At 44.8% G+C, this 24264-nt stretch overlaps 1 protein-coding gene across 2 annotated transcripts in view; it reads right to left on the reverse strand.

The window, feature by feature from the left end:
• LOC147423755 (Translation elongation factor EF1A/initiation factor IF2gamma family protein) overlaps window positions 1-23757 on the reverse strand; it is a 28612-nt gene extending 4855 nt beyond the window's left edge. The window contains exons 1-10 of one of the 2 annotated variants that reach the window (XM_086501411.1): window positions 23360-23757; window positions 23234-23290; window positions 23068-23154; window positions 22882-22993; window positions 22545-22590; window positions 22387-22458; window positions 22243-22305; window positions 21988-22142; window positions 21769-21833; window positions 21545-21695 (exon numbers count right to left, since the gene is read on the reverse strand). In XM_086501411.1, coding sequence (XP_086357537.1) covers window positions 21545-21695; window positions 21769-21833; window positions 21988-22142; window positions 22243-22305; window positions 22387-22458; window positions 22545-22590; window positions 22882-22993; window positions 23068-23154; window positions 23234-23290; window positions 23360-23684 — 1133 coding nt within the window. In that variant the 5' untranslated portion in view covers window positions 23685-23757. Of the gene's footprint in view, window positions 1-21544; window positions 21696-21768; window positions 21834-21987; window positions 22143-22242; window positions 22306-22386; window positions 22459-22544; window positions 22591-22881; window positions 22994-23067; window positions 23155-23233 lie in introns of both variants that reach the window. The other variant, XR_015186587.1, reaches the window with a different exon arrangement.
• Between the last annotated feature and the right edge of the window lie 507 nt (window positions 23758-24264).

Consider the following 24264-nt stretch of genomic DNA (forward strand, 5'->3'; position numbering starts at 1 on the left):
AAATCCATCAGATTCCATCAGGGGAATTTTCCAGTGCATTTAGCCTATTTTACCTATTTTTGGCATTTTTCACTTATTAATTTAAGTGACTTTCCAACAAAAGTAGGTAGGGCAATTTGGGTAAGAAAATATATAAGCAAACCAAAGTTAGCACTAAATGGCAAAAGAGGCAACAGGAGCCAAGCTCAGCAGGCAACTTCTCATACTTGGTGGATTCCCTCCAAGCAAGAAGCAAGATCCCCTCGCAAGATTCTCTCAAGCCTAGCGTTTTTGCAGAAGCATCACAGCCTGGCGTTTTGTATCATCACACCATCGCCAGAACCCCCAACATACCTAGCGTTTGCATCAACAAGGAATCGCCAACAAAAACCAACTGACCTAGCGTTTTTTCCATCAGTTTCCCTAGCATTTTTGGATCCCAGTAGTATGCAGCAAAGCAGCGAATTTTAGCATCAGAAGACCATCAAGATCAGCCCTAAGAAGTAGCAGATTCGGCCCGGAAAAAAACCATCAGTTTCCAACCTTTAAGAACCTCTGTTTTCAGCCCTAAACCTGCAGATTTTCAGCATCAAAGACCCACCGAAAACAGCCCCCAAATCAGCCTTTTTGGACTAGTCACAGATTTCAGCCCATAGCGTTTTTGGACAACAATAGAAAGATTGCAGATTTGAGCCTTTAGGTCAACTTCGTCATCACCGTCATCATCGTTGACATAGCCTAGACTTGCATCAGTCACATGCATTCCATTTGTACCAGATTGTGCAATCATAAGTAGACCACTCTCGCCGACGAGAGTGGGGCCTTCGGAGAAGGGTTTTACAACGTCTCTGGTGTCCTATCTCTCTTCTCTCTCTATCTCTCAGTCTCATACACTTGCACGCACAGTGTCCATTCACTTTGTTTGTGATCATAGCATTCTCTCATTAAGAAAGGAAGGCTCTACCTTCCATAAGAACAAAAGAAACCTTGAGCACAGTTCGGAGCACTCATCTTGAGCAAAGCGCAAACATTCATTCCGCTGCACCTAACAGGAAATCTGAGATAGCCAATTCAGTGGTCTTGGATTTATTGAAGTCTTACATTTCATATCAGAAGACTCAATGGGAAAAGTATTTGTCCTTGGTGGAGTTTGCCTAGAACAACACAGTTCATTCTTCGACGAGGAAGGCACCATTTGAGGTAATTGAGAATGACTAAGAAAGATACATTGGATGACTACTGTCAGAGGTTTTGAGATATTTATTTACTAGAGAGACCAGATTGAGCGGTTTTGATGTGATTTGTCAAAAGAGATTCGAGACTATTGATTGAACCAAAAGTCTGACTCCATTCAAAAACTTATGGGACATGCTAAGCAACGATTTGAAATGCATGTCGGCTCATTGTGTCACAAATTGCTGACGTGTCAAGCCATTGAAGAACGGAGCCGACTTGTTGATTTCAACCGAGGGGCCTAAACCCTAAGAGAAGCAACAGAAGAAGATCCAACCAACTTAAGGTTCGCGGCCAAAAGTAAAGCGTCCAACAAAAAAACATAGAAGTTGATGACGTGGCATCCTGTACTAAATTTCGCATTTTGCGTTGGCTTGCTGACATGGCAAATCGTACAGATTTCAGATTTTACATTGGCTGTTGACGTGATAGATTGTACAGATTTTCGCGTTTTACGCTGGCTGCTGACTTGGCAGAGCTGTACAGATTCCTACTTTTGCACTGGCAGCTTTTGAACACCTACTTTTGGGCTAGTTGCTTTTGAGTTTGAAAGATTTTCATGTGACTGTTTTTCAAGACCAAGGGCCTTTAGTTATGTGCAGAGGGCTCATTCTCTATCACTCTTCTGGGAGAAGGTGCAAAGAGTGGAGTACCGACATTGTACTGAGTTCAAGTAATATAATGAAATATCGAAAAGGGTGCCAAGGTTTGGGGCCAATACTCTTTGGGATGGAGACTCCCCGTGTCGTCTCTCTTTTTCACTTCAATTGTTATTGAAGTGCTAAAAGTCTGTTCAACCTGTTCTTTTCTATTGGCACGTGGTGCCCCTCTTGTGACACATTGACTTATCTTACGGACAGGATAGTATCCACCTCAACAAGTCGAGAGTCCGTCAGATTAAAGAGAATGAATCAAGGGAACCGGATGACAGCTCATCACAGGATTTTGGAAAAATCACATAGTAGCACATCAAAAGGTTTTGACGAACTAAAAGAACCATATGCAAATTCATCAAAGGATTCCGAAGAACACAGATCACATGATATTGCGACTCAGGGTTCCGATGATTGAGACTGACGTGCCAATGGACCGGCGAAGCTAGCGAAGCTAGCCACACATCCTAGGGCACAAGGAAAGAAAGGAAAAGGGAATCAGCTGGTAGATAAGAGAATTCTCCAGACCCAAGGGTAAGATTTTTGATCAGATCAGTATACAAGAGATTTGAACACTACTTTTGCCAAGGTTCGCGAGGCTCTTGAGAAGTCTCAAGCACAGCATAAGAAGGCAGCCGACAAGAATGACGCGACTTACAGTTGATGGAAGATGATTGGGGGCTCTTATGGTTTGAGAAGGCACACCCAAGAAAACGAAAGGACAAGAGCGGCTTTTTCCAAAGCTAAGAATGTGCTACCCTTCATCAATTTGTAGCCGACTGCGACATGGTCCATAAGCTCTTGCATGGTCGAGGCTTTCTTGGACAGACAATATTCCTACAATGGTGATGGTAGCTGTAACAAACTTGAACACCCCAAGTCTGGTATCTGTCACGACAGGAGAGAGATTTACTTAAAACACTTCACAAAATTAAATCACGGTTCAATTGAGTCGACACGGCTCGGCGTAGTTCCGTGTCCAAAGAGATACTCCCCAAAGACTGGCGCCCCTTTCGTTATTTCTTTTTGTATTAAATAATTGAGTAAGTACTATTGCCCTGGGCTCTCCTCTACTCACCGGCTCGTCGGCTCTGTATGAGCCAGAAAGAGCCTAGGGTCTTATTTAAAGGCCCTTGGCCTTGGAAAAGCAGTTTATATGAAAAGCTTCAGCTCAAAAAGCATCCGGTGCCAAAAGTTGCCTCCCTAAACAACCATCGCAATTCGTGGAATTCCGTACACCTGCCACGTTAGCAACGCAATTTGCGAGCGTCTGTACAACCAGCCACGTCAACAACTAATACGTAATTTTTTTAAATTCTTTCTGTCCGTTTGGCCCCGTCGGCACTTGCCCATAAGTAGAAACAACTTATTATTTAAAAGTCTTTAATTTAGGCCATGCCACGTCATCAGTTTGTGACATATCCCCCTCTTGAAAGAATAGTAATCGCGCTCGATTACGCCGGCAAAACAGACGGAGTCCATAAACTAGTTTAGTAGACACTGACTCTAAGTATCGACGCACTAGACCAACACAAATCTAGCACTTGCACATAGACGAGACAGTCACTGCACATTCACATCAGGTCAATCACATAAAAATTGATTCCAAATCTAAGACCATGCTTTCTAGCAACGTATTTAGCAATCACATCTAGGTCTATCCCAAACCTCACTAATGTCAGATTGGCTAATTCTTATTGCGATAATGTCTATAGATTTTCAAGACTGAAATGTTGCAGTCATTTCGTCTTTCAGTTCCTGCACTCAAACAAATCACATGAGAAGAGTACACATCATTCAGGTTCAATTTCGGGAATTCTCATTTTCAATATTCATAAAGTCATACAGCAAAATACTGTTAGCACAACAGTATCCCTGAATCCAAAGGGAAATCAATGAATCTGTGACAAAGGAGCCGAGTGACTCCCCTCTTATGCAGTCTTGTCTGCACCAGATTTAACATGCTGATCTGTGGGATCTTTCGGAGTAGACGCAGCTAAACCGAAAGCCTCAAGGTAAAGTTCCAAAATCTGAGGAGTTTCTGCTAGGTTCTCCTCCTCCATACAATTCGCATCCAATGCCGGATATTTCTTAAATTTCACAAAGAATTGCCGAATCACTTTATTTCACTTTTCTTTCCTTATGTGCCAGAATCTGTTTTGGAACGAGTATCTCCTCGCTCTCTTCCACTTCGGGTTGCTCATCAGACTCCCCATCAATTGGCACCTCACCCTTCAAGGGTTTCAACAGAGACACATGAAATGCATTGAGAATCTTCCAAGTATCTGGCAACTTGAGTCTGAAGGATACATCATTTATCTTTTCTTTAATCTTGAAAGGGCTAATATCTCATGCTAAGCTTTGGAAAAAGGCGCTTCTTTCTCTTTCGTTTCCTAAGGCGTGCCTTTTCAAAATGTAAGAGCACTGAGTCATCCTCCTTCAACTTCAAGTCTTGTCAATGTCGATTTGCTTCCTTCTTGTGTCGTGCTTGAGACTTCTCTAGAGCCTCACGAACCTTGGCAAAAGCAATGTGCAAGTCCCTCGTATACTGATCAGCTTCAAAAATCTTGGCTTTAGTGCTTTGAAAGAGAGGAACTTTCTTAGCATCTTCGATTACCTCAAATGGCGCCTTCCCTATCGAGGAGTGAACCGTGTTATTATAGGCAAATTTCACCAAAGACAAATATCTTTCCCATTGAGTCTTTTGATCTGAGATGTAAGACTTCAATAAATCCAAAACCACTAAGTTGGCTATCTCAAATTGCCCATCTGTGTGCTGTGCAGATGGAATGGTGACGAGAACTGCAACCACGTACCAATGTTCTCCCAAGTAGCCTTCCAAAACAAACTCGTGAATCGGAGATCTCTGTCGGAGACTATGGTCTCAAGCATGCCATGTAACCGAAATATCTGAGCAATGAACGGTCTCGCTAAATGGTCAGGCTTGATTGTTTTCTTTCCTGGAATGAAGTGAGCTTGCTTGCTAAATCTGTCAATGAAATCCAAATGGCATCCTATCCACTTTGAGTCTTGGGGAGATCAAAGATAAAATCCATAGCAAAGCTTTTCCAAGGATGGATGGGAATGGATAAAGGTTGTAGTAGTCCATGTGCCTTATGCCTATCAAACTTGACATTTTGGCATTTTAAACAACTGCGAAAAAAGTCATCCACATCCTTTTTGAGTCTCAACCAATAGAAGTAACGCTCCACACCCTTCAAGGTGGTGTGTATGTATCACGTGCACATCTAACCCTATGTGCATGTGGACAAGCTACTTCAGGTCCAGGGTTCAAGTCAACTTAGGAAGTGTTCTGGAACCTTTGTGAACCTGTGCGCAGGCCGTGCATGTCCACGCACTAATAGTTGCATATCCTCTGGTTGCACACAGCATGATCATCAACTGTAAGGTGCAACGGAATGAATGTTGGATGAGTGCTCCGAACTGTGCTCAAGGTTCCTTTTTCTTATGGAAGGGAGAGCCTTCCGTTCTTAACACGAACAAAGTGAATGGACACTGTGCGTGAAGGTGCATGAGATTGAGAGATAGAGAGAGAAGAGAATACGACACCAGAGACGTTGTAAAACCCTCCTCCGAAGGCCCCACTCTCGCCATCGAGAGTGGTCTACTACTTATTGCACAAATATCTACAATGCTTGGACTTGCCGACGATGAGGACGACGACGAGACGGGCTGAAATCTGGGAATGCTAAGGGCTGAAATCTGCAAACCTTATCTGCTGAATTCTGACTCTATGTTGGTGACGATGTTGATGGCGACGACGCGACGACGACGCGCTGAAAACGTAGATGCTGAAATCTGCGTTTTTCGGGCTGAAAATGCAAACTTTGATGGATCCCACCGTGCAACGAGAAACTGCTGCGGGAAGGTGAGATCTACGAGGTTCGGGACTTGTTCTGCAAGTGCTAAAGGCTGAAAACTGAAAACGCTCGTCCTATGGCTGATTCTGTCGCGATGATCTGCAAAAACGTTGAGGTTGATCTGCAAACCAAAAACGCTAGGACTGAAATTGGTCCTGTTGCTGGCCGGTCGTCCTGCAAATGCAAAACACTAGGCTTCTTGATGGGTCTTGCTGCTGCCGGGCCGATCTGCTGTGCAACAATCGCTAGGCTACCTGTAGAAGAAAACGCTAGGTCCTTGCAGATGCAAAAACGCTAGCCTTGCTGATTTGGGAGGGGGAGGGGGAGTCTTGCTGAAAAGTTGCATGTTGAGCAGTGCTCCTGCTGCCTCTTTTGCCAGAAAGTGCTAGTGCTAGGTTTTTATTTATACAAACTTAGCAAAATTGCCCTACCTACTTTCCAACAAAAGTCACTTAAAAATAATAAGTGAAAAATGTCAAAAATAGGGAAAATAAGTCTATGCACTATAAAAATGCTACTGATGGGATCTGACTAGAATCAGATGGTCATACTGTGTGCAACCAGAGGATATGCATCTAATCTAAGTGTCTAGACATGCACCATTTGCGAACACTCACAAAAGTGCAAGATAACTTCATATTCTAGACTGACTTCACTGAACTGAACCCTGATCATGTTGTGGCTTGTCCACGGACACATAGGGTTGGATGTGTCACATGACATCCCCTCCTTTTCAAAGTGAGGTATTGGTACCGAACTGTATGGCGTAGAAGGAGATCGCCAACAGGATCTGGAATCCTGGGAAGGACTCTTCGTCGGCCCACTCTTATGCGTGGGTCGTGCGATACTTGAACTTCATAAAGTTCTGCAATGCTTGCTTCTTTGGGCCGCGTCGAAAGCGACACAAAGTCTCCTGTGGCTCCTTTGATGCTTCAACTTCGTCTAGAGTCATGCTTCTTCCGTCTTCAAGAATCTCCACGGCTGAAAATTCCTAAAACCACTTCCAACACAAAAACATAAACATACCTATTCCATGTAAAGTGAGTGGAAAAAATATTGTCTTCCTCAAAGACTGTGCATGCAATGTAGATGAACAAAGAGTCGGAGTGCCAACCCGTTCACCACACACACGCAAACAATGAGATCGAATCTTGTGTTTCTCATCTAAATCAATCAACTGTGGCAAATCACAATGAAAATGCCCATGCTTGGTGCTCATACTTTCATGTGCTCTTTCTACAACTGTGTCGTGCCAAGGAAGAGACATGAAATGTGACTTCCTTGAATGCATACTTTTCAGCTTTTCATGAAAAATCCGCATACATCCATGCTCCTTCATGAGTGAAACGTGCTCAACGTACAAGATGCCATGCCTAGGAAAAGGGATCACATAAAGTCGCTGACTAAAATACAGGAAACGATCACGAATGAAACACTCGAACAATACGTGCTGACGAATCATTCGAACACATAGTACTTCCTGTAAGGGTTCTTTGGACCTAGGCTCGAGAGCCAAGATCGGTTCTTCGCAAGGGATCGAATCGTCCTATGGGGGTTCTGTGGACCTCGACTCGAGAGCCAAGATCAGTTATTCATGATCGATCGAATCTGCAATGAGATTAGCTTCACTAGAGAAAGTATCAACTAACACATCATCCTTGTGAACAATCACAACATCTTTATCTTGCAAATCATCATGCTCGTGAGAAATCACATCTTGATCATCATGCAAATCATAATGCTTGTCATTCCAATCATCATGCAAATCCTGTGTATCATGCTTTGGAGAAGAAGAGGCTGAGAGTGTCTCCTTTTCCCGAATCTCTTCAATCTTCGCCTGCACATTAGAAATGAGAGAGGGAGAATGAATCACTTGCTCTCCACGAATGACAATGGGAAAGTCACTTTTGGCATTGAAAGTGAACGTATTTTCCGCCCAATCAATGAGAGGGTTATGCTCACGAAACCATCGAATGCCCAAAATCATATCACATCCTGAGAGAGGAGAGACAAAAAAAATTTCTATGGAAAGCAGCTTGTTTAACTGTAAACAACACATCAAGGCACTCTTTCGTGATGAGAGAGTCCATACCGGGAGCGAAGCCAGAAACCTCGAGAGGAGATGTCTGACTAATCTCTAGGCGGGCTCTCTCAACAAGAGAGGGATTGATCACATCATGCATACTGTCTGGGTCAAACAATATGACAAAACGCTGCCCCGTCATATGACCATAACATTTAATAAGAGACTCATCAATGGGAAGGTCATGAGAAACTTGGGGCACACTCGTGTTGTCATTTATTGCATTGACAAAGGAAGTAGGTTATGTGGATTCTTTAGATTCATTAGAGTCAAGCTTAGGACATGTTCTTTTTATGTGACCCTTTATGTGACAATGAAAACAACGACCTTCCTTAGAATAAGTGCTTTGCTCTTCCAACGTGATGTATCCTCCTAGAATTCCTTGTGCTACCTTTTCATCTGGAGTGAGCTTAGGTTTAGCAATTGTGTTAGCCTTACCCATAGGTTCACTTTGAGAGTTCATTTTTGAGAGACTATTGAAAGATTGGTTAGAAGAGTTACCGTTCTTACCATTCTTAACGTTCTGAGGGTTCTGAAAAGTCTGAGAGGTACTTGTCGAAGTCTTGTTTTCCTTGGGCTTTCCCTTGTTGTGCTTCATCTCCTGTGAGAGAGCAATCGCTACCGCCTTGTTGAGATCTGCGGGGTCAAAGACTTCTACATCAAACTTGATATATTCGTCTAACCCAAGAAGGAAAGCCTTTTTGCGCTCATCATCCGATTTGCGTAATTGAGTGCCGAGCTGCAAAACACGGTTAGCAAAAGACATGACTGGCATACCATTTTGCTTGAGAGCGCGCCAATCGTCCTTCAATCGTGCAAGGTACTGAGGTGGCATAAACCGCGCCTCGAGCTTGTCTTGGAAATCAACCCAATTGAAGGAAAGGGGCGTGAATTCGTCGGCTTTCTCTAGGTGCGCGGCTAACTGTGCCTCTTGCCATGCATGGTACCAATTGATGGCATCACCAGCAAGGTACATAGCTGCCGTCAAAACCTTGCTATTTCCTGTCTTCTTAGTTGTCGCAAAATAAGCATTAAATTAATGCAACCAAGAATGAATAACCGTAACATCCATCTCACCATCATACTTACTGAACTGGATCTTCTCTATGATTGGGTTGTTGGAGTCCGATCGCAGCTTGCGCCACTTGAGAAACTATCAACATCTTTGGCTGTTCGGACTTCGAGGCAAGAACCTATCGAACCAACTCTTGCATGCGTTGTTCACTCTGTACCGCACGCTCGGCTTGTCGTTCTTCAACCGCCAAGCGCGCTTGATCACACTCACGCTCCAAGACGTCTTATCGTTCTGCTTTTCTTTCTAGTTGTGCCATTGCAACGCGAGTCGTTTCTTGTTGTTGTGCCATCATCTCCATCATCGACTTGACCATCGCCTCCATAGGATGTGGTACAACTCGTGGCGTAGATGGGTAAGCGGAAGGGTCGGAAAAGCCTCCTGGTGGGGAAAACTCTTCTTCGCCACTCCCATGCTCACCACCTCCATGCAAAGTCTCCATTCCGCTTCGGGTGATGACCATGCACTAAGATCTTTGGTTCTTAAGTTCACGAGGAACTTGGGTTCTTGTGGGTCTTGGGTTCTTGGGTTCTTGAGGTTCTTGGGGGTCTTGAGGTTCTTGGGGGTCTTGAGGGTCTTGAGGTTCTTCTTTAGCTTGCAATCTGTGTTCGAGAAGGATCTTCTCTTCACCCGAGTTCTGCTCTTTTCCGCGGGCGCACCCCTTGGCGGCCTTGCGCTCACACCAAGGTTGCTTTTTCCCACGTCACGTCGATTGGCTAGCCGCTAAGTGCACGGTCTACTCTCAATGAGTGAAAAGAGGCACAAGGAGAGGCTGGACAAGCCTTTCTTTCTTGGGTTTCCTGTCACTCTTCAAAAACAAGATTAGGAATCGACACGCCCAAGAGAACTTGGGTTCGTGCGACCTCAACAAGCAAAAAAAAAAAATATGTGATTCCTGTGGTTCTTTCCTTGAGTGATACAAAACACTGCCAAAGCTGTAATACCAATGTAAGATGCAGCGGAATACGACATCAGAGACGTTGTAAAACCCTCCTCCGAAGGCCCCACTCTCGATGGCGAGAGTGATCTACTATTGATTGCACAAATCTCTACAATGCTTAGACTTGCCGACAATGTCGACGACGATGAAGACGACGACGAGACAAGCTGAAATCTGGGAATGCTAAGGGCTGAAATCTGCAAATCTTTATCTGCTGAATTCTGACTCTATGTCGGTGACGATGTCAATGGCGACGATGCAATGACGACGCGTTGAAAATGCAGATGCTGAAATCTACGTTTTCCGGGCTGAAACTGCAAACTTCGCTGGATCCCACCGTGCGGCGAGGAACTGCTGCAGGAAGGTGAGATCTGCGAGGTTCGGGACTTGTTCTGCGAGTGCTAAAGGCTGAAAACTGAAAACGCTGGTCCTATGGCTGATTCTGTCGCGATGATCTGCAAAAACGCTGAGGTTGATCTACAAACCAAAAACGCTAGGGCTGAAATTGGTCCTACTGCTGCCGGTTGTCCTGCAAATGCAAAACGCTAGGCTTCTTGATTGGTCTTGTTGCTGCCGGGGCTGATCTGCTGTGCAACAATCGCCAGGCTGCCTGTAGAAGAAAACGCTAGGTCCTTGCAGATGCAAAAACGCTAGCCTTGCTGATTGGGGGGGGGGGGGGGGGGGGGGGGGGGGGGTTTGCTGAGAAGTTGCTTGTTGAGCGGTGCTCCTGCTGCCTCTTCTGCCAGAAAGTGCTAGCGCTAGGTTTTTATTTATACAAACTTTGCAAAATTGCCGTACCTACTTTCCAACAAAAGTCACTTAAAAATAATAAGTCAGAAATGTCAAAAATAGGGAAAATAAGTTTATGCATTGTAAAAATGCTACTGATGGGATCTGACTGGAATCTGATGGTCATATTGTGTGCAACCAGAGGATATGCATCTAATCTAAGTGTCTGGACATGCACGGTCTGCGAACAGACTCACAAAAGTGCCAGATCACTTCCTATTCTAAACTGACTTGACTGAATTGAACCCTGATCATGCTGTAGCTTGTCCACGGACACATAGGGTTGGATGTGTCACGTGACATCAGCATTAAAGTCAGTAGCCATCATGAGCATTTTACATTGCACAGAGCCCATTTTCCCTAACTTAGCCAGTTTTTCACTTATTATTAATAAGTGACTCTGTTGGGAAACTGGGTAGGGCAAATTTGCTAAGTTAATATAAAAGAAACCTGGCAGTCACTCAGAGAAGCAGAAGAAACCAAGAGAGCACATGCAAAATCTACAGCAAGCCCTCTCGTGTTTCTCCTCAGCAAGACCTCAACAAAACAAGCGTTTGCAGATCAACCTACCAGCGTTTTCTGATCAGCCAACCAGCGTTTTTATTGCAGCCAGCATCAGCGTTTTCATCAGCCTGTACCAGCGTTTTCGTCGACGTTTTTCACAACAGCAAGTTCAGCGTTTTTCAGCCAACAAACCTAGCGTTTTTCAGCCTTGCAACAGTAAGCCCAGATAAAGTAGCATGTTCAGCCATTGAAGTCAGCGTTTTCAGCCAGCAGTCATCAGCGTCGTCGTCGCCCTCATCGTCGTCGTCGCCTCTGACTTAGATCAGCATTGCATCATAGCATCATGAACTTGCATCAACACCTTTGTACCAGGTTTGTGTAATCAATAGCATAGACTTCTCTCGTCATCGAGAGAGGGGCCTTTGGAGGAGGGTTTGACAACAGTCTGGTGTCGTAGTCTTCTTTCTATCTCTCTCTCAATCTCAGCACCATATTCACAGTGTTATTCACTTTGTTTGTGATCATTTACACACTCTCACTAAAGGAACGGAAGGCTCTCCTTTCCGTAAGTAAAGGAACCTTTGAGCACAATTCGGAGCACTCATCTTGAGCAAAGTTCAACATTCACTTCCGCTGCACCTTACATTGGTATCAAAGCTTTGGCAGTGTTTCTGTATCACTCAAGGAAAGAACCACAGATTTTTTTTTTATCGCACGCAACCGAAGTCCACTTGGGCATGTCGATACCTAATTGTGTTTTTGAAGAGTGACAAGTAACCCAAGAAAGAAGGGCTTGTCCAGCCTCCCCTTGTGCCTCTTTTCACTCATTGAGAGCGGACCGTGCACTTAGCAGCCAGCCAATCGACGTGAGGTGGGAAAAAGCAAACTTGGTGTGAGCGCAAGGCCGCCAAGGGGTGCGCCCGCAGGAAAGAGCAGAGCTCGGGTAAGAGAAGATCATTCTCTAACACAGATTGCAAGCTAAAGAAAGACTTCAAGAACCTCAAGAACTCAAGGACTCGAGAACCCAAGAACCCAAGAACCTCAGGACCCCAAGTTCCTCGTGGACTTAAGAACCCAAGATCTCAGTGTATGGTCATCACCCGAAGCGGAATGGATACTTTGCATGACGGTGATGAGCATGGAGGTGGTGAAGAAGAATTTTCCCCACGAGGAGTTTTTCTAACCCTCCACCTTCCCCATCTACGCCACGGTTTGCACCAAATCCAATGGAGGCTTTGGTCAAGTCAATGATGGACATGATGCTACAACAAGAGACGCAACGCGCTACCTTGGAGCGCGAGCGTGATGAACGAAGGTTAGCCTTTGAGCGTGAGCGTGAGCGTGCGCGCTTGGCCGAAGAGAGACGAGCGGCCTTCGAGTTAGAGCGTGAGGCGCAGAGAGATCAACGCATGCAAGAGTTGGTCCTACAGGTACGTACCTCGAAACCCGAGCCTATCAAAGATGTTGGTAGTTCATCGAGTAGCTCAAGCAGAGATTCGGACTCCAACAACCCCGTCACTGAGAAGTTGACGTTCAATAAGTGACGGTAAGATGGATGCTACTATTATTCATTCTTGGTTGCATCAATTTAATGCTTACTTTGCGACAACTAAGAAGACAGGAAATAGCAAGGTTTTAACGGCAGTCATGTACCTTGCCGGTGATGCCATGAATTGATACCACGCATGGCAAGAGGCACAGTTGACCGCGCACCTAGAGGAAGCGGATAAAGGCGCGCCCCTTTCCTTCAATTGGGGCGACTTCCAAGACAAGCTCAAGGCGCGGTTTAAGCCACCCCAATACCTAGCACGGTTGAAAGACGATTGGAGCAATCTCAAGCAAAATGGTATGCCAGTTATGTCTTTCTCTAATCGTGTTTTACAGCTCGGCACCCAATTACGCAAATCGGATGATGAGCGCAAGGAGGCATTCTTTTATGGATTGGACGAGTATATCAAGTATGATGTCGAGGTACTCGATCCAATCGATCTCAACAAGGCGGTAGTGATTGCTCTTGCACAAGAGATGAAGCACAATAAGGGAAAGCCTAAGGAGAACAAGTCTTCTCAAAGTACCTCTCAGAACGGTAAGAACGGTAAGAATGGTAACTCTTCTAGCCACTCTTCCTCTAATCCTTCGGAAAAGAACTCACAAAATGAATCCAAGGGTAAAGCTAAAACAACTGCTAAACCTAAGCTAACCCTGGATGAAAAAAGCCGCAAAAGGAATTATAGGAGGATACAGAACGGCAGAAGAACAAGTCATTTATGCTAAGGAAGGTCGTCGTTATCAATGTCATGTCAAGGGTCACATTAAAGCGGCTTGTCCTAAGACAGCCCCACCTAAGGAACCCAATGCACCAACAGCTACCACAAGCACTTTAATGAACCAATCTGAATCTTCACATGTTTCTGACACACACATTGATGAGTCTCCCTTTCAGTGTTATGGTCATGTGAAGGGTCAGCGATTTGTCATATTGTTTGATTCAGGCAGTATGCATGATGTAATTAGTGCCTCTCTTGTAGAGAGAGCCGGCCTAGAGGTTAGTCAAACATCTCCTCTCGAGGTGTCGGGCTTCGCTCCTAGTATGGACTCTCTTATCACGCAAAAGTGTCTTGATGTGTTGTTTACAGTTCAACAAGCTGCCTTCCGTAGAAAATTTGTCGTGTCTCCTCTCTCACGATGTGATATGCTTTTGGGCATTAAATGATTTCGTGAGCATAACCCTCTCATTGATTGGGCAGACAATACTCTCACTCTAAATGCCAAAGTGACTCTCCCATGATCATTCGTGGAGAGGAGGGTCTGCATTCTTTGCCTCTCATCTCTCATGTGCAGGCAAAGCGTGAATTGTGAAGAGGAGCACAAGCGGCATTCATCTATACCTCTCCAATTACCCAGAGCATTCAGACTCCAGACAAGTATTCATATTTGTTTACCAAATTTAAGCATCTCTTTTTGCACGATGATCTTCCACCTTGTCTCCCACCAGAGCGGCCGGAGGACCATCGCATTGAGCTTACGGAGGGGGCACAGCCTGTCAGTAAGGCTCCCTACCGTCTGAACAAGACTCAGTTAGAAGAGTTAGAGCGGCAACTCACGGAGTTGGTAGCCAGAGGATTCATACGTCCTAGTGTAAGTCCTTTTTGCTGCTCCTATTTTGTTTGTCCGCAAAAAGGATGGTTCGTCTCATTTGTGTGTTTCTTACAGGGCATTGAACAAGATGACCGTCAAGAACAAGTTTCCGATGCCTCGCATTGAGTATATCCTCGATAGGCTCAATGGGGCAAAGGTCTTCAGTAAGGTCGATCTCAAAAGTGGATACCATCAGGTAAGGATATTCAAAGGCGACATCTACAAGACCGCTTTTCGCACAGAGCGAGGGCAATGGGAGTATGTGGTTATGCCTTTTGGATTGACAGGTGCCGTGGGTACATTTAACCATCTCATGGTAGGCTGTTTTGGCAATATGGTTGGTGTATGTGTATTCACCTTTCTTGATGATATTCTCATTTTTTATGCATCGTGGGAACAACATGAAAAGAAAGGATGTAGAAAGGGTATTAACCCGTTTGGATGAGTGTCAGTTGTACATTGTAGCTACGAAATCTGACTTTTTCTCACTAAAGTTACTTATCTGGGTTATATCATTTCTGTAGAAGGCGTCAAGCTAGATCCCGCGAAGGTTGAACAGGTACGTGATTGGGATTCGCCCAAAACTGCATATGATGTGCGTTCTTTTCTTGGTCTATGTCAAGCATATAGTTTGCGCATAGAGAATTTTGCGCGCATTGTCACACCCATGACAGATGTTTTGAAAGGGGTAAAGACTCGCCGACAGCGCGTGGATTTGCTCGAATTCCCACCCATCGTCAACGAACTCTAGATGTGTCATGAGATCCGAAAAGGAGGGAGGATGTGGATGCCTTCGTTGCCCGCTTCTTTTATCACGACTATATCCCTTTCATAAAGGCTCGGTAAGTTCCAAGTTCTCAATGCTCATACATATTGTGACCATAACTAGTTTGTCCATTGTCCATTCAACATTGTCTTGACTCTTGACCTTCGTGACATGTACATTGTATAGGTCGGACTACTTCAAGGCGATGTGCACAAGGATTGGGGATTACGGGCCACGCTACGTCCCACCCACTTCAGAGGCCCTCCGTACTACCCTTCTTGATAGAGAGAAGACCGTTGTGGAGATGGCAGCCATAAACATGAAGCGACAATAGGCCAAGTATGTAGTGACATTCATTGCAGATGGATGGAGCGACACCAAGACAAGATCCATTCATGGGCTTGTGGCTTATTGCAAGGGAGAGAGGTGCTTTGCCCACTCACATGATGCCACAGAAACAAGGAAATCTGCCAATGTGCTTGCAGGAGAGTGGGCGTCTGCCATACAAATCATTGGCCCAGAGGTGGTGTTGCAGCTTGTCATAGATGGTGAGGCATCGAACAGGGCAACCGGCGCCATTTTGGAGGGCATGTATCCCAACATCAAAGTGTCATTTTGTATGGCACATTGCCTTAACAACCTTTTAAAATATATAGGGCGCCTGCATTGGATTGAGCCACTCATTACAGATGCGTCTAAGCTAGTGTCCTTCATCAACAATCACAATCTCCTTCGAGTTGCATTATTGAAGCAGTCAGGGGGCAAGGTTCTCTTGAAGTATTGTGAGACCCGCTTTGCTTACAACTACCTAATGGTTCATCGTCTATGCGGTGCGGAAGACCCTCATCAGTACGGAGTACACTTCCTCATCCTACGCAAGTTCAATCGCAGGGATCTTATGTGCACGCAAGTCAGAGGATCCCCACTGTCACGATTGTGACTATGTTGACAACAATACAGCTACTCCTAGTTGCAGATACGCGAAGTGCCATGCCAAGGAGGACCCCTACGCTTGGATGGTCACAACCCTTCGCTCAAGAGACGTGCCTCTTCGCCAAAAGCCACACTCCTTCGACGATTGGTCACACCCCTTCGCTCTACGGTTGCGACTCTTCGCCCAATGGTCGCAGCTCTTCGCCAAAAGGATGTGTCTTTACGTCTAAGTCATGTCTCTTCACCAAGAGACATGTCTTTTCATTTTGGTCTCTTCGTCTCCTATATAAGGAGCCTATTGTACTTAGTTTCAAGCAGTCATCAATCAACACAGAGTCTTTTGACTCTTGTTTCTGAGTACATTTCAAGTTTCTTAAGTCTTAATCATGAGTTTAAGTACTTAATTAAGGATTAGTACCTAGAATCCTTACAATGGTATCAGAGAAAAAAAATTCCGAGACCCTAAGGTTGTGAGCCTCACCCTCGCCGCTACACTCTACCCTCTTCCCGCAGTTGTATGGAAGCAGAAGAAAGGTGGGCTTTCCAGATGGATACTAGCCGGCGTACTTAACCTCGCCCGCTCTTGAAGCAAACATTGCCTTGCAGAAAGATGACGTGCATCTCTTACCCGAAGCTTGGGCTCACGTGCTTGCTGATGCTCTACAGGCGTGGCCGGCAGCAGATGCTCGTTCCGCGCATGCCTCTTCATGTATTGCCTTCCTTGGTGAAGGGGCACACACCCCTTGGTGAAGGGACACACCCTCTCACCTCTTGGCACCTCTACCCGCTGGTGGCTGCCCAAAGTCTCGCACCCCCTGCAGAAGATCGCACCCTCTCAGACCTCTTCGCTGGTGATTGCTGGTGATTGCACCTTCTGCATACACCTTTTCGGTCCAGATTTCTGAATTGCTGATCGTTGGTGTTTTGTTCGTTGAAGTCTACGTGCTCTTTGGGATTGCCTTTCGCTGGTGATTTTCCTACGCTGGTGCCTATTGCACACTTCACATGGAGGGTGGCCGGGCAAGTTAAAAGAGCAGGACCAAATTTTTAAACTAGTTTAGCCATTGGTTCATTTGGGCAGCCAGTGCATATTTTAATAAAAAAGCCCACGAATTCAGCCCTTCCAACGTACATAATTCAGCATCATCGTGTGGGTTCAATATTTTCGCCAACCCCACCCTTTGCTCTTGTCGATTGACCACCTATGGCATACAGAATGGCTTCACCATCATCTGTGCCCCTGGTTTGCAGACAAGCAGAGCCCAACAATGGTTCAGCACACTCTCTTCTCCCAGTAGCTATTGCTACATAATCGGCGATGGAGACAAGATGGCGACAACAATATATCACCGAAGATCCGATAGCAGTTTTCAAAAAGGAGATGGCAGCAATTTCATCAAGCCTCGCATCGATTCACTCGCTTGGATCATATGCAAATGCAAACCCCTTCTCGGAGTCAACCAACAACTTCTCGGGCAATACATGCATCTTCTTCCGACGCTTCAGTGGTCGACCAGAAAGAACCATTCAAACATAAGCCTTCGGAACCGAAATTTTCTCACCCAAAGCATGGTTTCTCAGAGACAACTAGACACAAAGTACCTTTGTGCAAGCAGCAAAAGTCTCAGCATTAATATTACTTGGAAAAGTTACAGTACTAAGCAGCCAACTTCTTATTCGAATCATCAGCAACAAAAGCAGCAATATGAAGCTTCCAACGGATCATCATCGATATCAAGATGGGCTTACTTAGTGGCACATATATCCGACCCTAGTCGAGTACTCGGTCATGAATGCCGCGACGATGGAAAGTTCCCCCTCGCGAGCCATGCCCTACATTTAAGTCTTTCTTGTCTGATGGTGGTACAGTTACAGATTTATTGATCCTTTCCTTGTACCCTTGTACAAGAGGATCCTTCAGAGGTCTAAGAGGCAACAACTTCCTCAACCACCCCTTGTCAATTGGAAGCCTTAATACCCGCTAAGAAAGCTGAAGATTCAGAAGATTCCAGTTGTTATGTGACAACCAACAAACACATAAACCCTTCTTTGGCCGTGATCCACGCAGGAAAATTCGCCTCGTCACCACCCTTGCAGAATACAGTCTTTGTTTCTAAACAGATACCAAATGCAGTGGTGAATGATAATTCTTCAAAGTTAAAGACTCCATTCCTTGCCTTCAACGATGCAAAATATAAAAGAGATGCAGACTCTTGCAGCACAACTTTAGTCGTTGCAACTGAATCGTTGGACACAATTTGTTCCACAGATAAACCTTTACATATGGAAATACCTCCAAACACTACTCTGTCTCAGTCTATGACATCCCTTCAGGAGGATCTTACTGTTCCATACAAACAAATGGAATACCTTACAAATTTCCAACCAATGGTCATGACTCAACAGAAAACTCAAGTCAGTTTACCAATAATTTCACTCGAAGCAGATACAAATTCAATCTTTTCTTGGACAAAGCTCGAAGTTATGAATGACTTTGACAAAGACACTTTATCAAGTTGCAAATATGATCAGTTTTCAGTTTTGCAAAATAGTCATGGTCAATAATAGTGTCATGACGTGGGACTTAACAGAAAGAGCTTTAAATGCGAAGCACTACAACAATACATTTCCTTCTTCCCGGAGTTTCTACAACTACCCTGGGTTTTATTTAAAGAGGGAGGGAATGTCACTATTGTGACTATGTTAACAAGAATACATCTACTCCTAGTTGCAAATACGCGAAGTGCCATGCCAACGAGGACCCCTACGCTTGGATGGTCACAACCCTTCGCTCAAGAGACGTACCTCTTCGCCAAAAGCCACACTCCTTTGACGACTAGTCACACCCCTTTGCTCTACGGTTGCGACTCTTCGCCCAATGGTTGCAGCTCTTCGCCGAAAGGATGTGTCTTTACGTCTAAAGTCGTGTCTCTTCACCAGGAGACATGCCTTTTCATTTGTGTCTCTTCGTACTCAGTTTCAAGTAGTCATCAATCAACACAAAGTCTTTTGAGTCTTGTTTCTGAGTACAGTTCAAGTTTCTTAATTCTTAATCATGAGTTTAAGTACTTAATTAAGGATTAGTACCTAGAATCCTTACACCCAGTTTTGGGAGTCATTGAAGACTATAGACAAAATGATGCATCTTGTACTCCACTTGCTTCGAGTAGTTGATGCCATGCAACCTTGCATTGGCAAGGTTTATGAGACCATGGATCGCATGGTGGAGGCCCTCCAAACACTTGAGCCAGATGCAGACAGGTTTGAGGAGATTAGCCAGCTTTGTCAGAGCATATGGGACTCCTATTCTTCCCCTTTCCATGGTGGGGCTTTTGTGCTGGATCAAGAGTTTCGAGGTGTAGAACAGGAGCATGATGGGGAGGTGACCAAGCAATAGAACGAGATCTTGAGCATGTTTCACCCTGATCGAGAAGAATGCCGTAAAACCAAGGATCAGTTTGCTATGTATAGGGATATGCGAGGATCATTAGGGCTTGCGGATGCACAAGTTGATCGCACCAAGGTCTCCTCAGTTTTGTGGTGGCAGGACTATAGCTCAGATGGACCAGAGCTTCTGTCAAGACGGGCACCACGTGCCAATCGAAAAGAACAAACTGAACAGACTTTTAGCACTTCAATAACAACTGAACTGAAAGAGAGAGAGAAGACGCGACACGGAGTGGCGGAATTGCACCCCAGAGAGTATTGGCCCCAAACCTTGGCGTCCCTTTCAGTATTTCTTTATATTGCATCAACACAATACAAGCCGATACTCCAAACTCTGCACCTTCTCCAAGAAGCATGCCAGAGAATGAGCCCTTAGCACATATTTAAAGGCCCTTGGCCTATGAAAAGCAGTTTACATGAAAAGCCTTCAAACTCAAACGCTTCCGGTCCTGAAGCAATGACAAAAACGTGTCAAAGCCCTGAAGAATGAAGCCAACTTACAGATGCGGGACGAGGGGCCTAAACCCTAAGAAGATCAAGTAACAGAAGAAGAAGTCCTACCAACTTATGGGGACCCTGTCCGATGGGGCCCCAAGTGACATAAAGGATTAAAATAAAGCACGACCCACACACATAGAGAAAGAATTGCGTAGCAGCTAATGACGCGGCACCAATACGAAAAATCTAGAAATTGCGCTGACATGGCAGACTGTACGGATTTCCGCGTTTTGCACCGACTGCTGTACGAAATTCCGTGATTTACGTTGGCAGCTTTTTGCATTGCTTTTGGACCAGATGCTTTTGAATTTGAAGGCTTTTCATGTAAACTGCTTTTGGGGCCTAGGACCTTTAAATAAGAGGCTAGGGCTCATTCTCTGGCATGCTTCCTAGAGAAGGTGCAGAGTCTAGAGTACCGGCTTGTACTATGTTGATGCAATATAAAGAAATACCGAAAGGGGTGCCAAGCATAGTAATAGGGAATGGCCGTTTTCAGGTCTCCGTTCCCCGTTCCCATTCCAAGTTCCCGTTCCGAACCCCCGTTCCGTGTTTCAAACGTGAGTACCCGTAACAGGGAACGGCATTTTGTTCGGCGTTCCCGTTCCGCGTTCCCGTTCCGGTTTCCCGTTCCTAGTAAGTATGGCGCCAAGGTTTGGGGCCGATACTCTCTGGGGTGGAATTCCGCCACTCCGTGTCGCGTCTCTCTTTCAATTCAATTGCTATTAAAGTGCTAAAAGTTTGTTCAATCTGTTCTTTTCTATTGGCACGTGGTGCCCATCTTGTGACAGTGATATCAGAGATCAAGCGTGTGCTTTTCTGAAAGCATACCGGTCCTACCAAAGAGGAGACAGAGCAAGATCACACTTCCAAAGTTCATTGGAAATTTACAGCATATCAGCATATCTACGCTTCTGCGGAATGAGGATTGGGATGACATCCATGATCTCCACACCACCACTACAGACTGGCAAGCTAGTGGCTCGTTTGGTCCTTGAGCCTTGGCCCTTCACATGTTTCCATTTTGGCATCTATGTATTGAGCTCGAGTCCCTAGTGGCTAGTCTTGACTCTTGAGCCTCCACTCTTATCTTTTCTTTGAGTTCTCACTGCTTACCTTTTTGTAGCGCCTTGTCTGGCCTTATAAGCCCCACGCTTTAGTGTATAGTCATTGTCTTTTTGCTCCATCTTTCTTTCTATTGAGCTCTTCGATCTTTGCACTTCCTAGATAATGTTATTTGTGATGTGATGCGCTTAGTATGTTATGAGGTGTCTCATTACAATTTACATCCGCAACCACTAACGCGCACAAGCGACATATTGAAACATGCATGAACATGATTCTAATTGTCCAACTAGATGTTAGAAGCTTGGCTTATAGTTGTTTACTAACTTATAGGCTGTTTTGAGGCTAATTTCAGCGTTTTTTGGTGAACCGTTCCAGCATTCCCAATCCACCGTTCTGGAGCCCCCCGTTCCCAGTAACTTTGTATATAAGCCCCTTGAAGGACCATAAGCTCAATTAGTGAATTATCTACTATGTTCGGTCAAACAAGTAATAAGCCACCTTCATTGAATATTCGCACTGACTTCAACACAAAAATAAGTTCATATAGAAAACTTCAGAATTACCTAAAAGGAGCTTCCGGGTCTCGTGTAGGCAATTGAACTTCATCTAAAGCATCAAAAAAGCAAGGACCATCCCACCATGGGCAAACAGATTTAGAGACTCTCTCCTTCATGTTATGCCCGAGGAGCCCAGAGATGGGCAGAAAAAACACATCTGCAAAAAGTCAATTATGAGTACTCATTAACCTGTTTCGTAAACACTCAGATAATTGTATGCGTTGAGCTACCTTTCTTAACATTGTAACCACAAGATCTTAAGAAGGGAGAAAGCTTTTTCTCAATTTCGTCAAACCTGCCAAAGAAAAGTTCAATCAAATTCAAACCCCAAAGATGAAAGTTACTAGCCCCACATAAACTGTACACAAAAGCAGGCCCAAGCCTGGATGTTCCCTCCTTACTTAGCAACCACCAAAGAAACACAGCAACTTCTACAAAGTCCAACTCACCTTTCCTTCGACCATTGTACTGAGGCTTCATCCATCTTGTTCACCACCACCAAAAGTTTAGCTACTCCTAAAGTCTTCGCCAGTTGTGCATGCTCTCTAGTCTGACCACCGCGCTCAAAGCCAGTCTCAAACTCTCCTTTGCGTGCCGAAATTACCTGCAAATCCAGTTAATAAGAGTTATGCCTTTGCCACTTTCACACTGGACCCCTTGGTAAGGAGGGGACTTGAATTTTTTAAAGGGTTGAGGCTTCTGACCAAAACACCAACATCTGCTTGTGAAGCCCCACTGATCATATTAGGCACATAATTTTTATGACCCTGAACAACTACCAGCGTCAGGTTGCAAAACTATTAAAGTACCAAAAGCATGCGCAAGAATGTACTAAAGTGTCAGCACACCGGAGCATCCAGAATTGTAAATCTTCTTTGAGCCGTTTCAAAGTGCGCTCTGCCCACTTCCACAGTCTTCCCCTGTTTGTCAGGGAGAATGTACCTTTGTTGAACATTTTAATCCACAACAGAATTTTACTAAGGCATCTCATCTCATAAGGATATACCTTAGCTCTTTCCTCCTCATTTGTGTCCATGATATAGGCCATGTACCTTCATAACAAAATAACATGAAGCTATCACAAATTTAATGGAAAATACACCAAACACTCTCACGCTCCCTCCACCCTGAGATATGCAACATTGCACGAAATTCCCGTTCCAAAACTCTATGCGTTGGAAATTTCATCATGCTTCAAGTGGGCTTCTTGTCCTTAAAAAGTGCCCTACAGGATGCTGTTTCTTGTAACAAACCCACCATTTTGAATGGCTAATTTGCACTCAAGCAGAAAATTACCGATTCAACCTCGAGGAACTTGAGAAAAGGAGCTTAAGGCTACTAACCAACTGTCTCTATTCTTCTCCTTTGCTTCCCTTTCATACTTTTGAATGCTACGTTCGTCTACTTGACCTGTCAGGAAAAGTGTCTGACCTCCAATGGTCGATTTACCAGCATCTGCAATTCAAACACCCCCCCACTTGAACAAGCCATCGTATAAATTTGCATGCTAAATCAAGGTATCTTCATACCAACATGCCCAATGAATACAACATTCAAATGGGTTAATTCGTCCAATTCTTCTTCATTGATGTCTTCCATGTGAGAATCTTGCTGGGCTGTTAAGGAAGAGCACAGTGAGGTGCATACACGACAACTCAAAACGCTATCATGAAACCAAGAAGAAAAAATATTTACCTGATGTATCATTCACAGACAGCGAACTAAGAGAACCGCTCACTAGTTCAGTTGGATCTGTAAGACGGGATGAAGTAAGTCCGCAATACGAGCAGAAGTAAACTAATCCCAGATAGGAACACGAACCTTCAGATGAGACATCAACTTCCTTGGGTTCCTCGTGCATAGGCTCAAGGGAGGCTTCGCCAGTGGGGATGTCGGCAGGAGCAGCTGCTGGATCTGAAGGTTCCATAGCCTGAGGTTCAGGAGGAGGAGGGGCCGGCGATTGACCGCCCAAGCCCACGGACTCTGGAGAGAGGTACGATGGGGTGAAAGAAGGTGCCGTGGGGTTGAAGGAGGTCGCATTTGGATTGAAAGTAAAGGAAGGCGCGTTGGCGTTGAGCCTGGAGAGGGCAGGCGAAGGAGCAGGTGCTTGAGGAGCATCGTCCTCCCATGAGTCAGGCTCGGCCATGCCTACAGAACTTGCGCGTATGGACTTCCTGGCTGATTTCCACACACCAGAACCCTCTTCCAAGTTCTATAACAATCATGCAAAACTGCAAAAGAAACTAGGCCTCTTGTTTTGTGGGAATCTTTACATTTTTACATTTACACGTATCGTGTATTGTTTAAAACGAAAAATCCAGGTTATAATTTCACATTAATTTTCCATGTCAATATTTATTTGGGCATTGGAGCTAAAAGCATCTACATCTATACTTTATAAAATGAAGAGGGATCCTGTCACAAATTGATGACGTGCATTTCTGCCCAGACACGCGCACACACACACACACACTAGCGTGGCAGCAGTACGAACCCCCGAAAATTTCGTTGGCATGTTGATGTGGCAGTTCCGTACGGACAAGGCCGCTTTTTGCGCTGACAACTGTACGAAATTTCACAAATCGCAATGATGCTTTTCAGGGCAGATTTTTGGGATCAGTTGCTTTTGGAACGATTGCTTTTAATTTGAGAAGCTTTTAAGTTTAAGAGCTTTTGATTTTGCGGCTCTGCTTTTTGGCATCCCTTGTAAGAATAAAAGAGCCCTA

This window comes from Adiantum capillus-veneris, chromosome 26 (genome assembly GCF_014529385.1).
Source record: "Adiantum capillus-veneris isolate H3 chromosome 26, ASM1452938v2, whole genome shotgun sequence".
Classification (NCBI taxonomy): Eukaryota; Viridiplantae; Streptophyta; class Polypodiopsida; order Polypodiales; family Pteridaceae; genus Adiantum; species Adiantum capillus-veneris.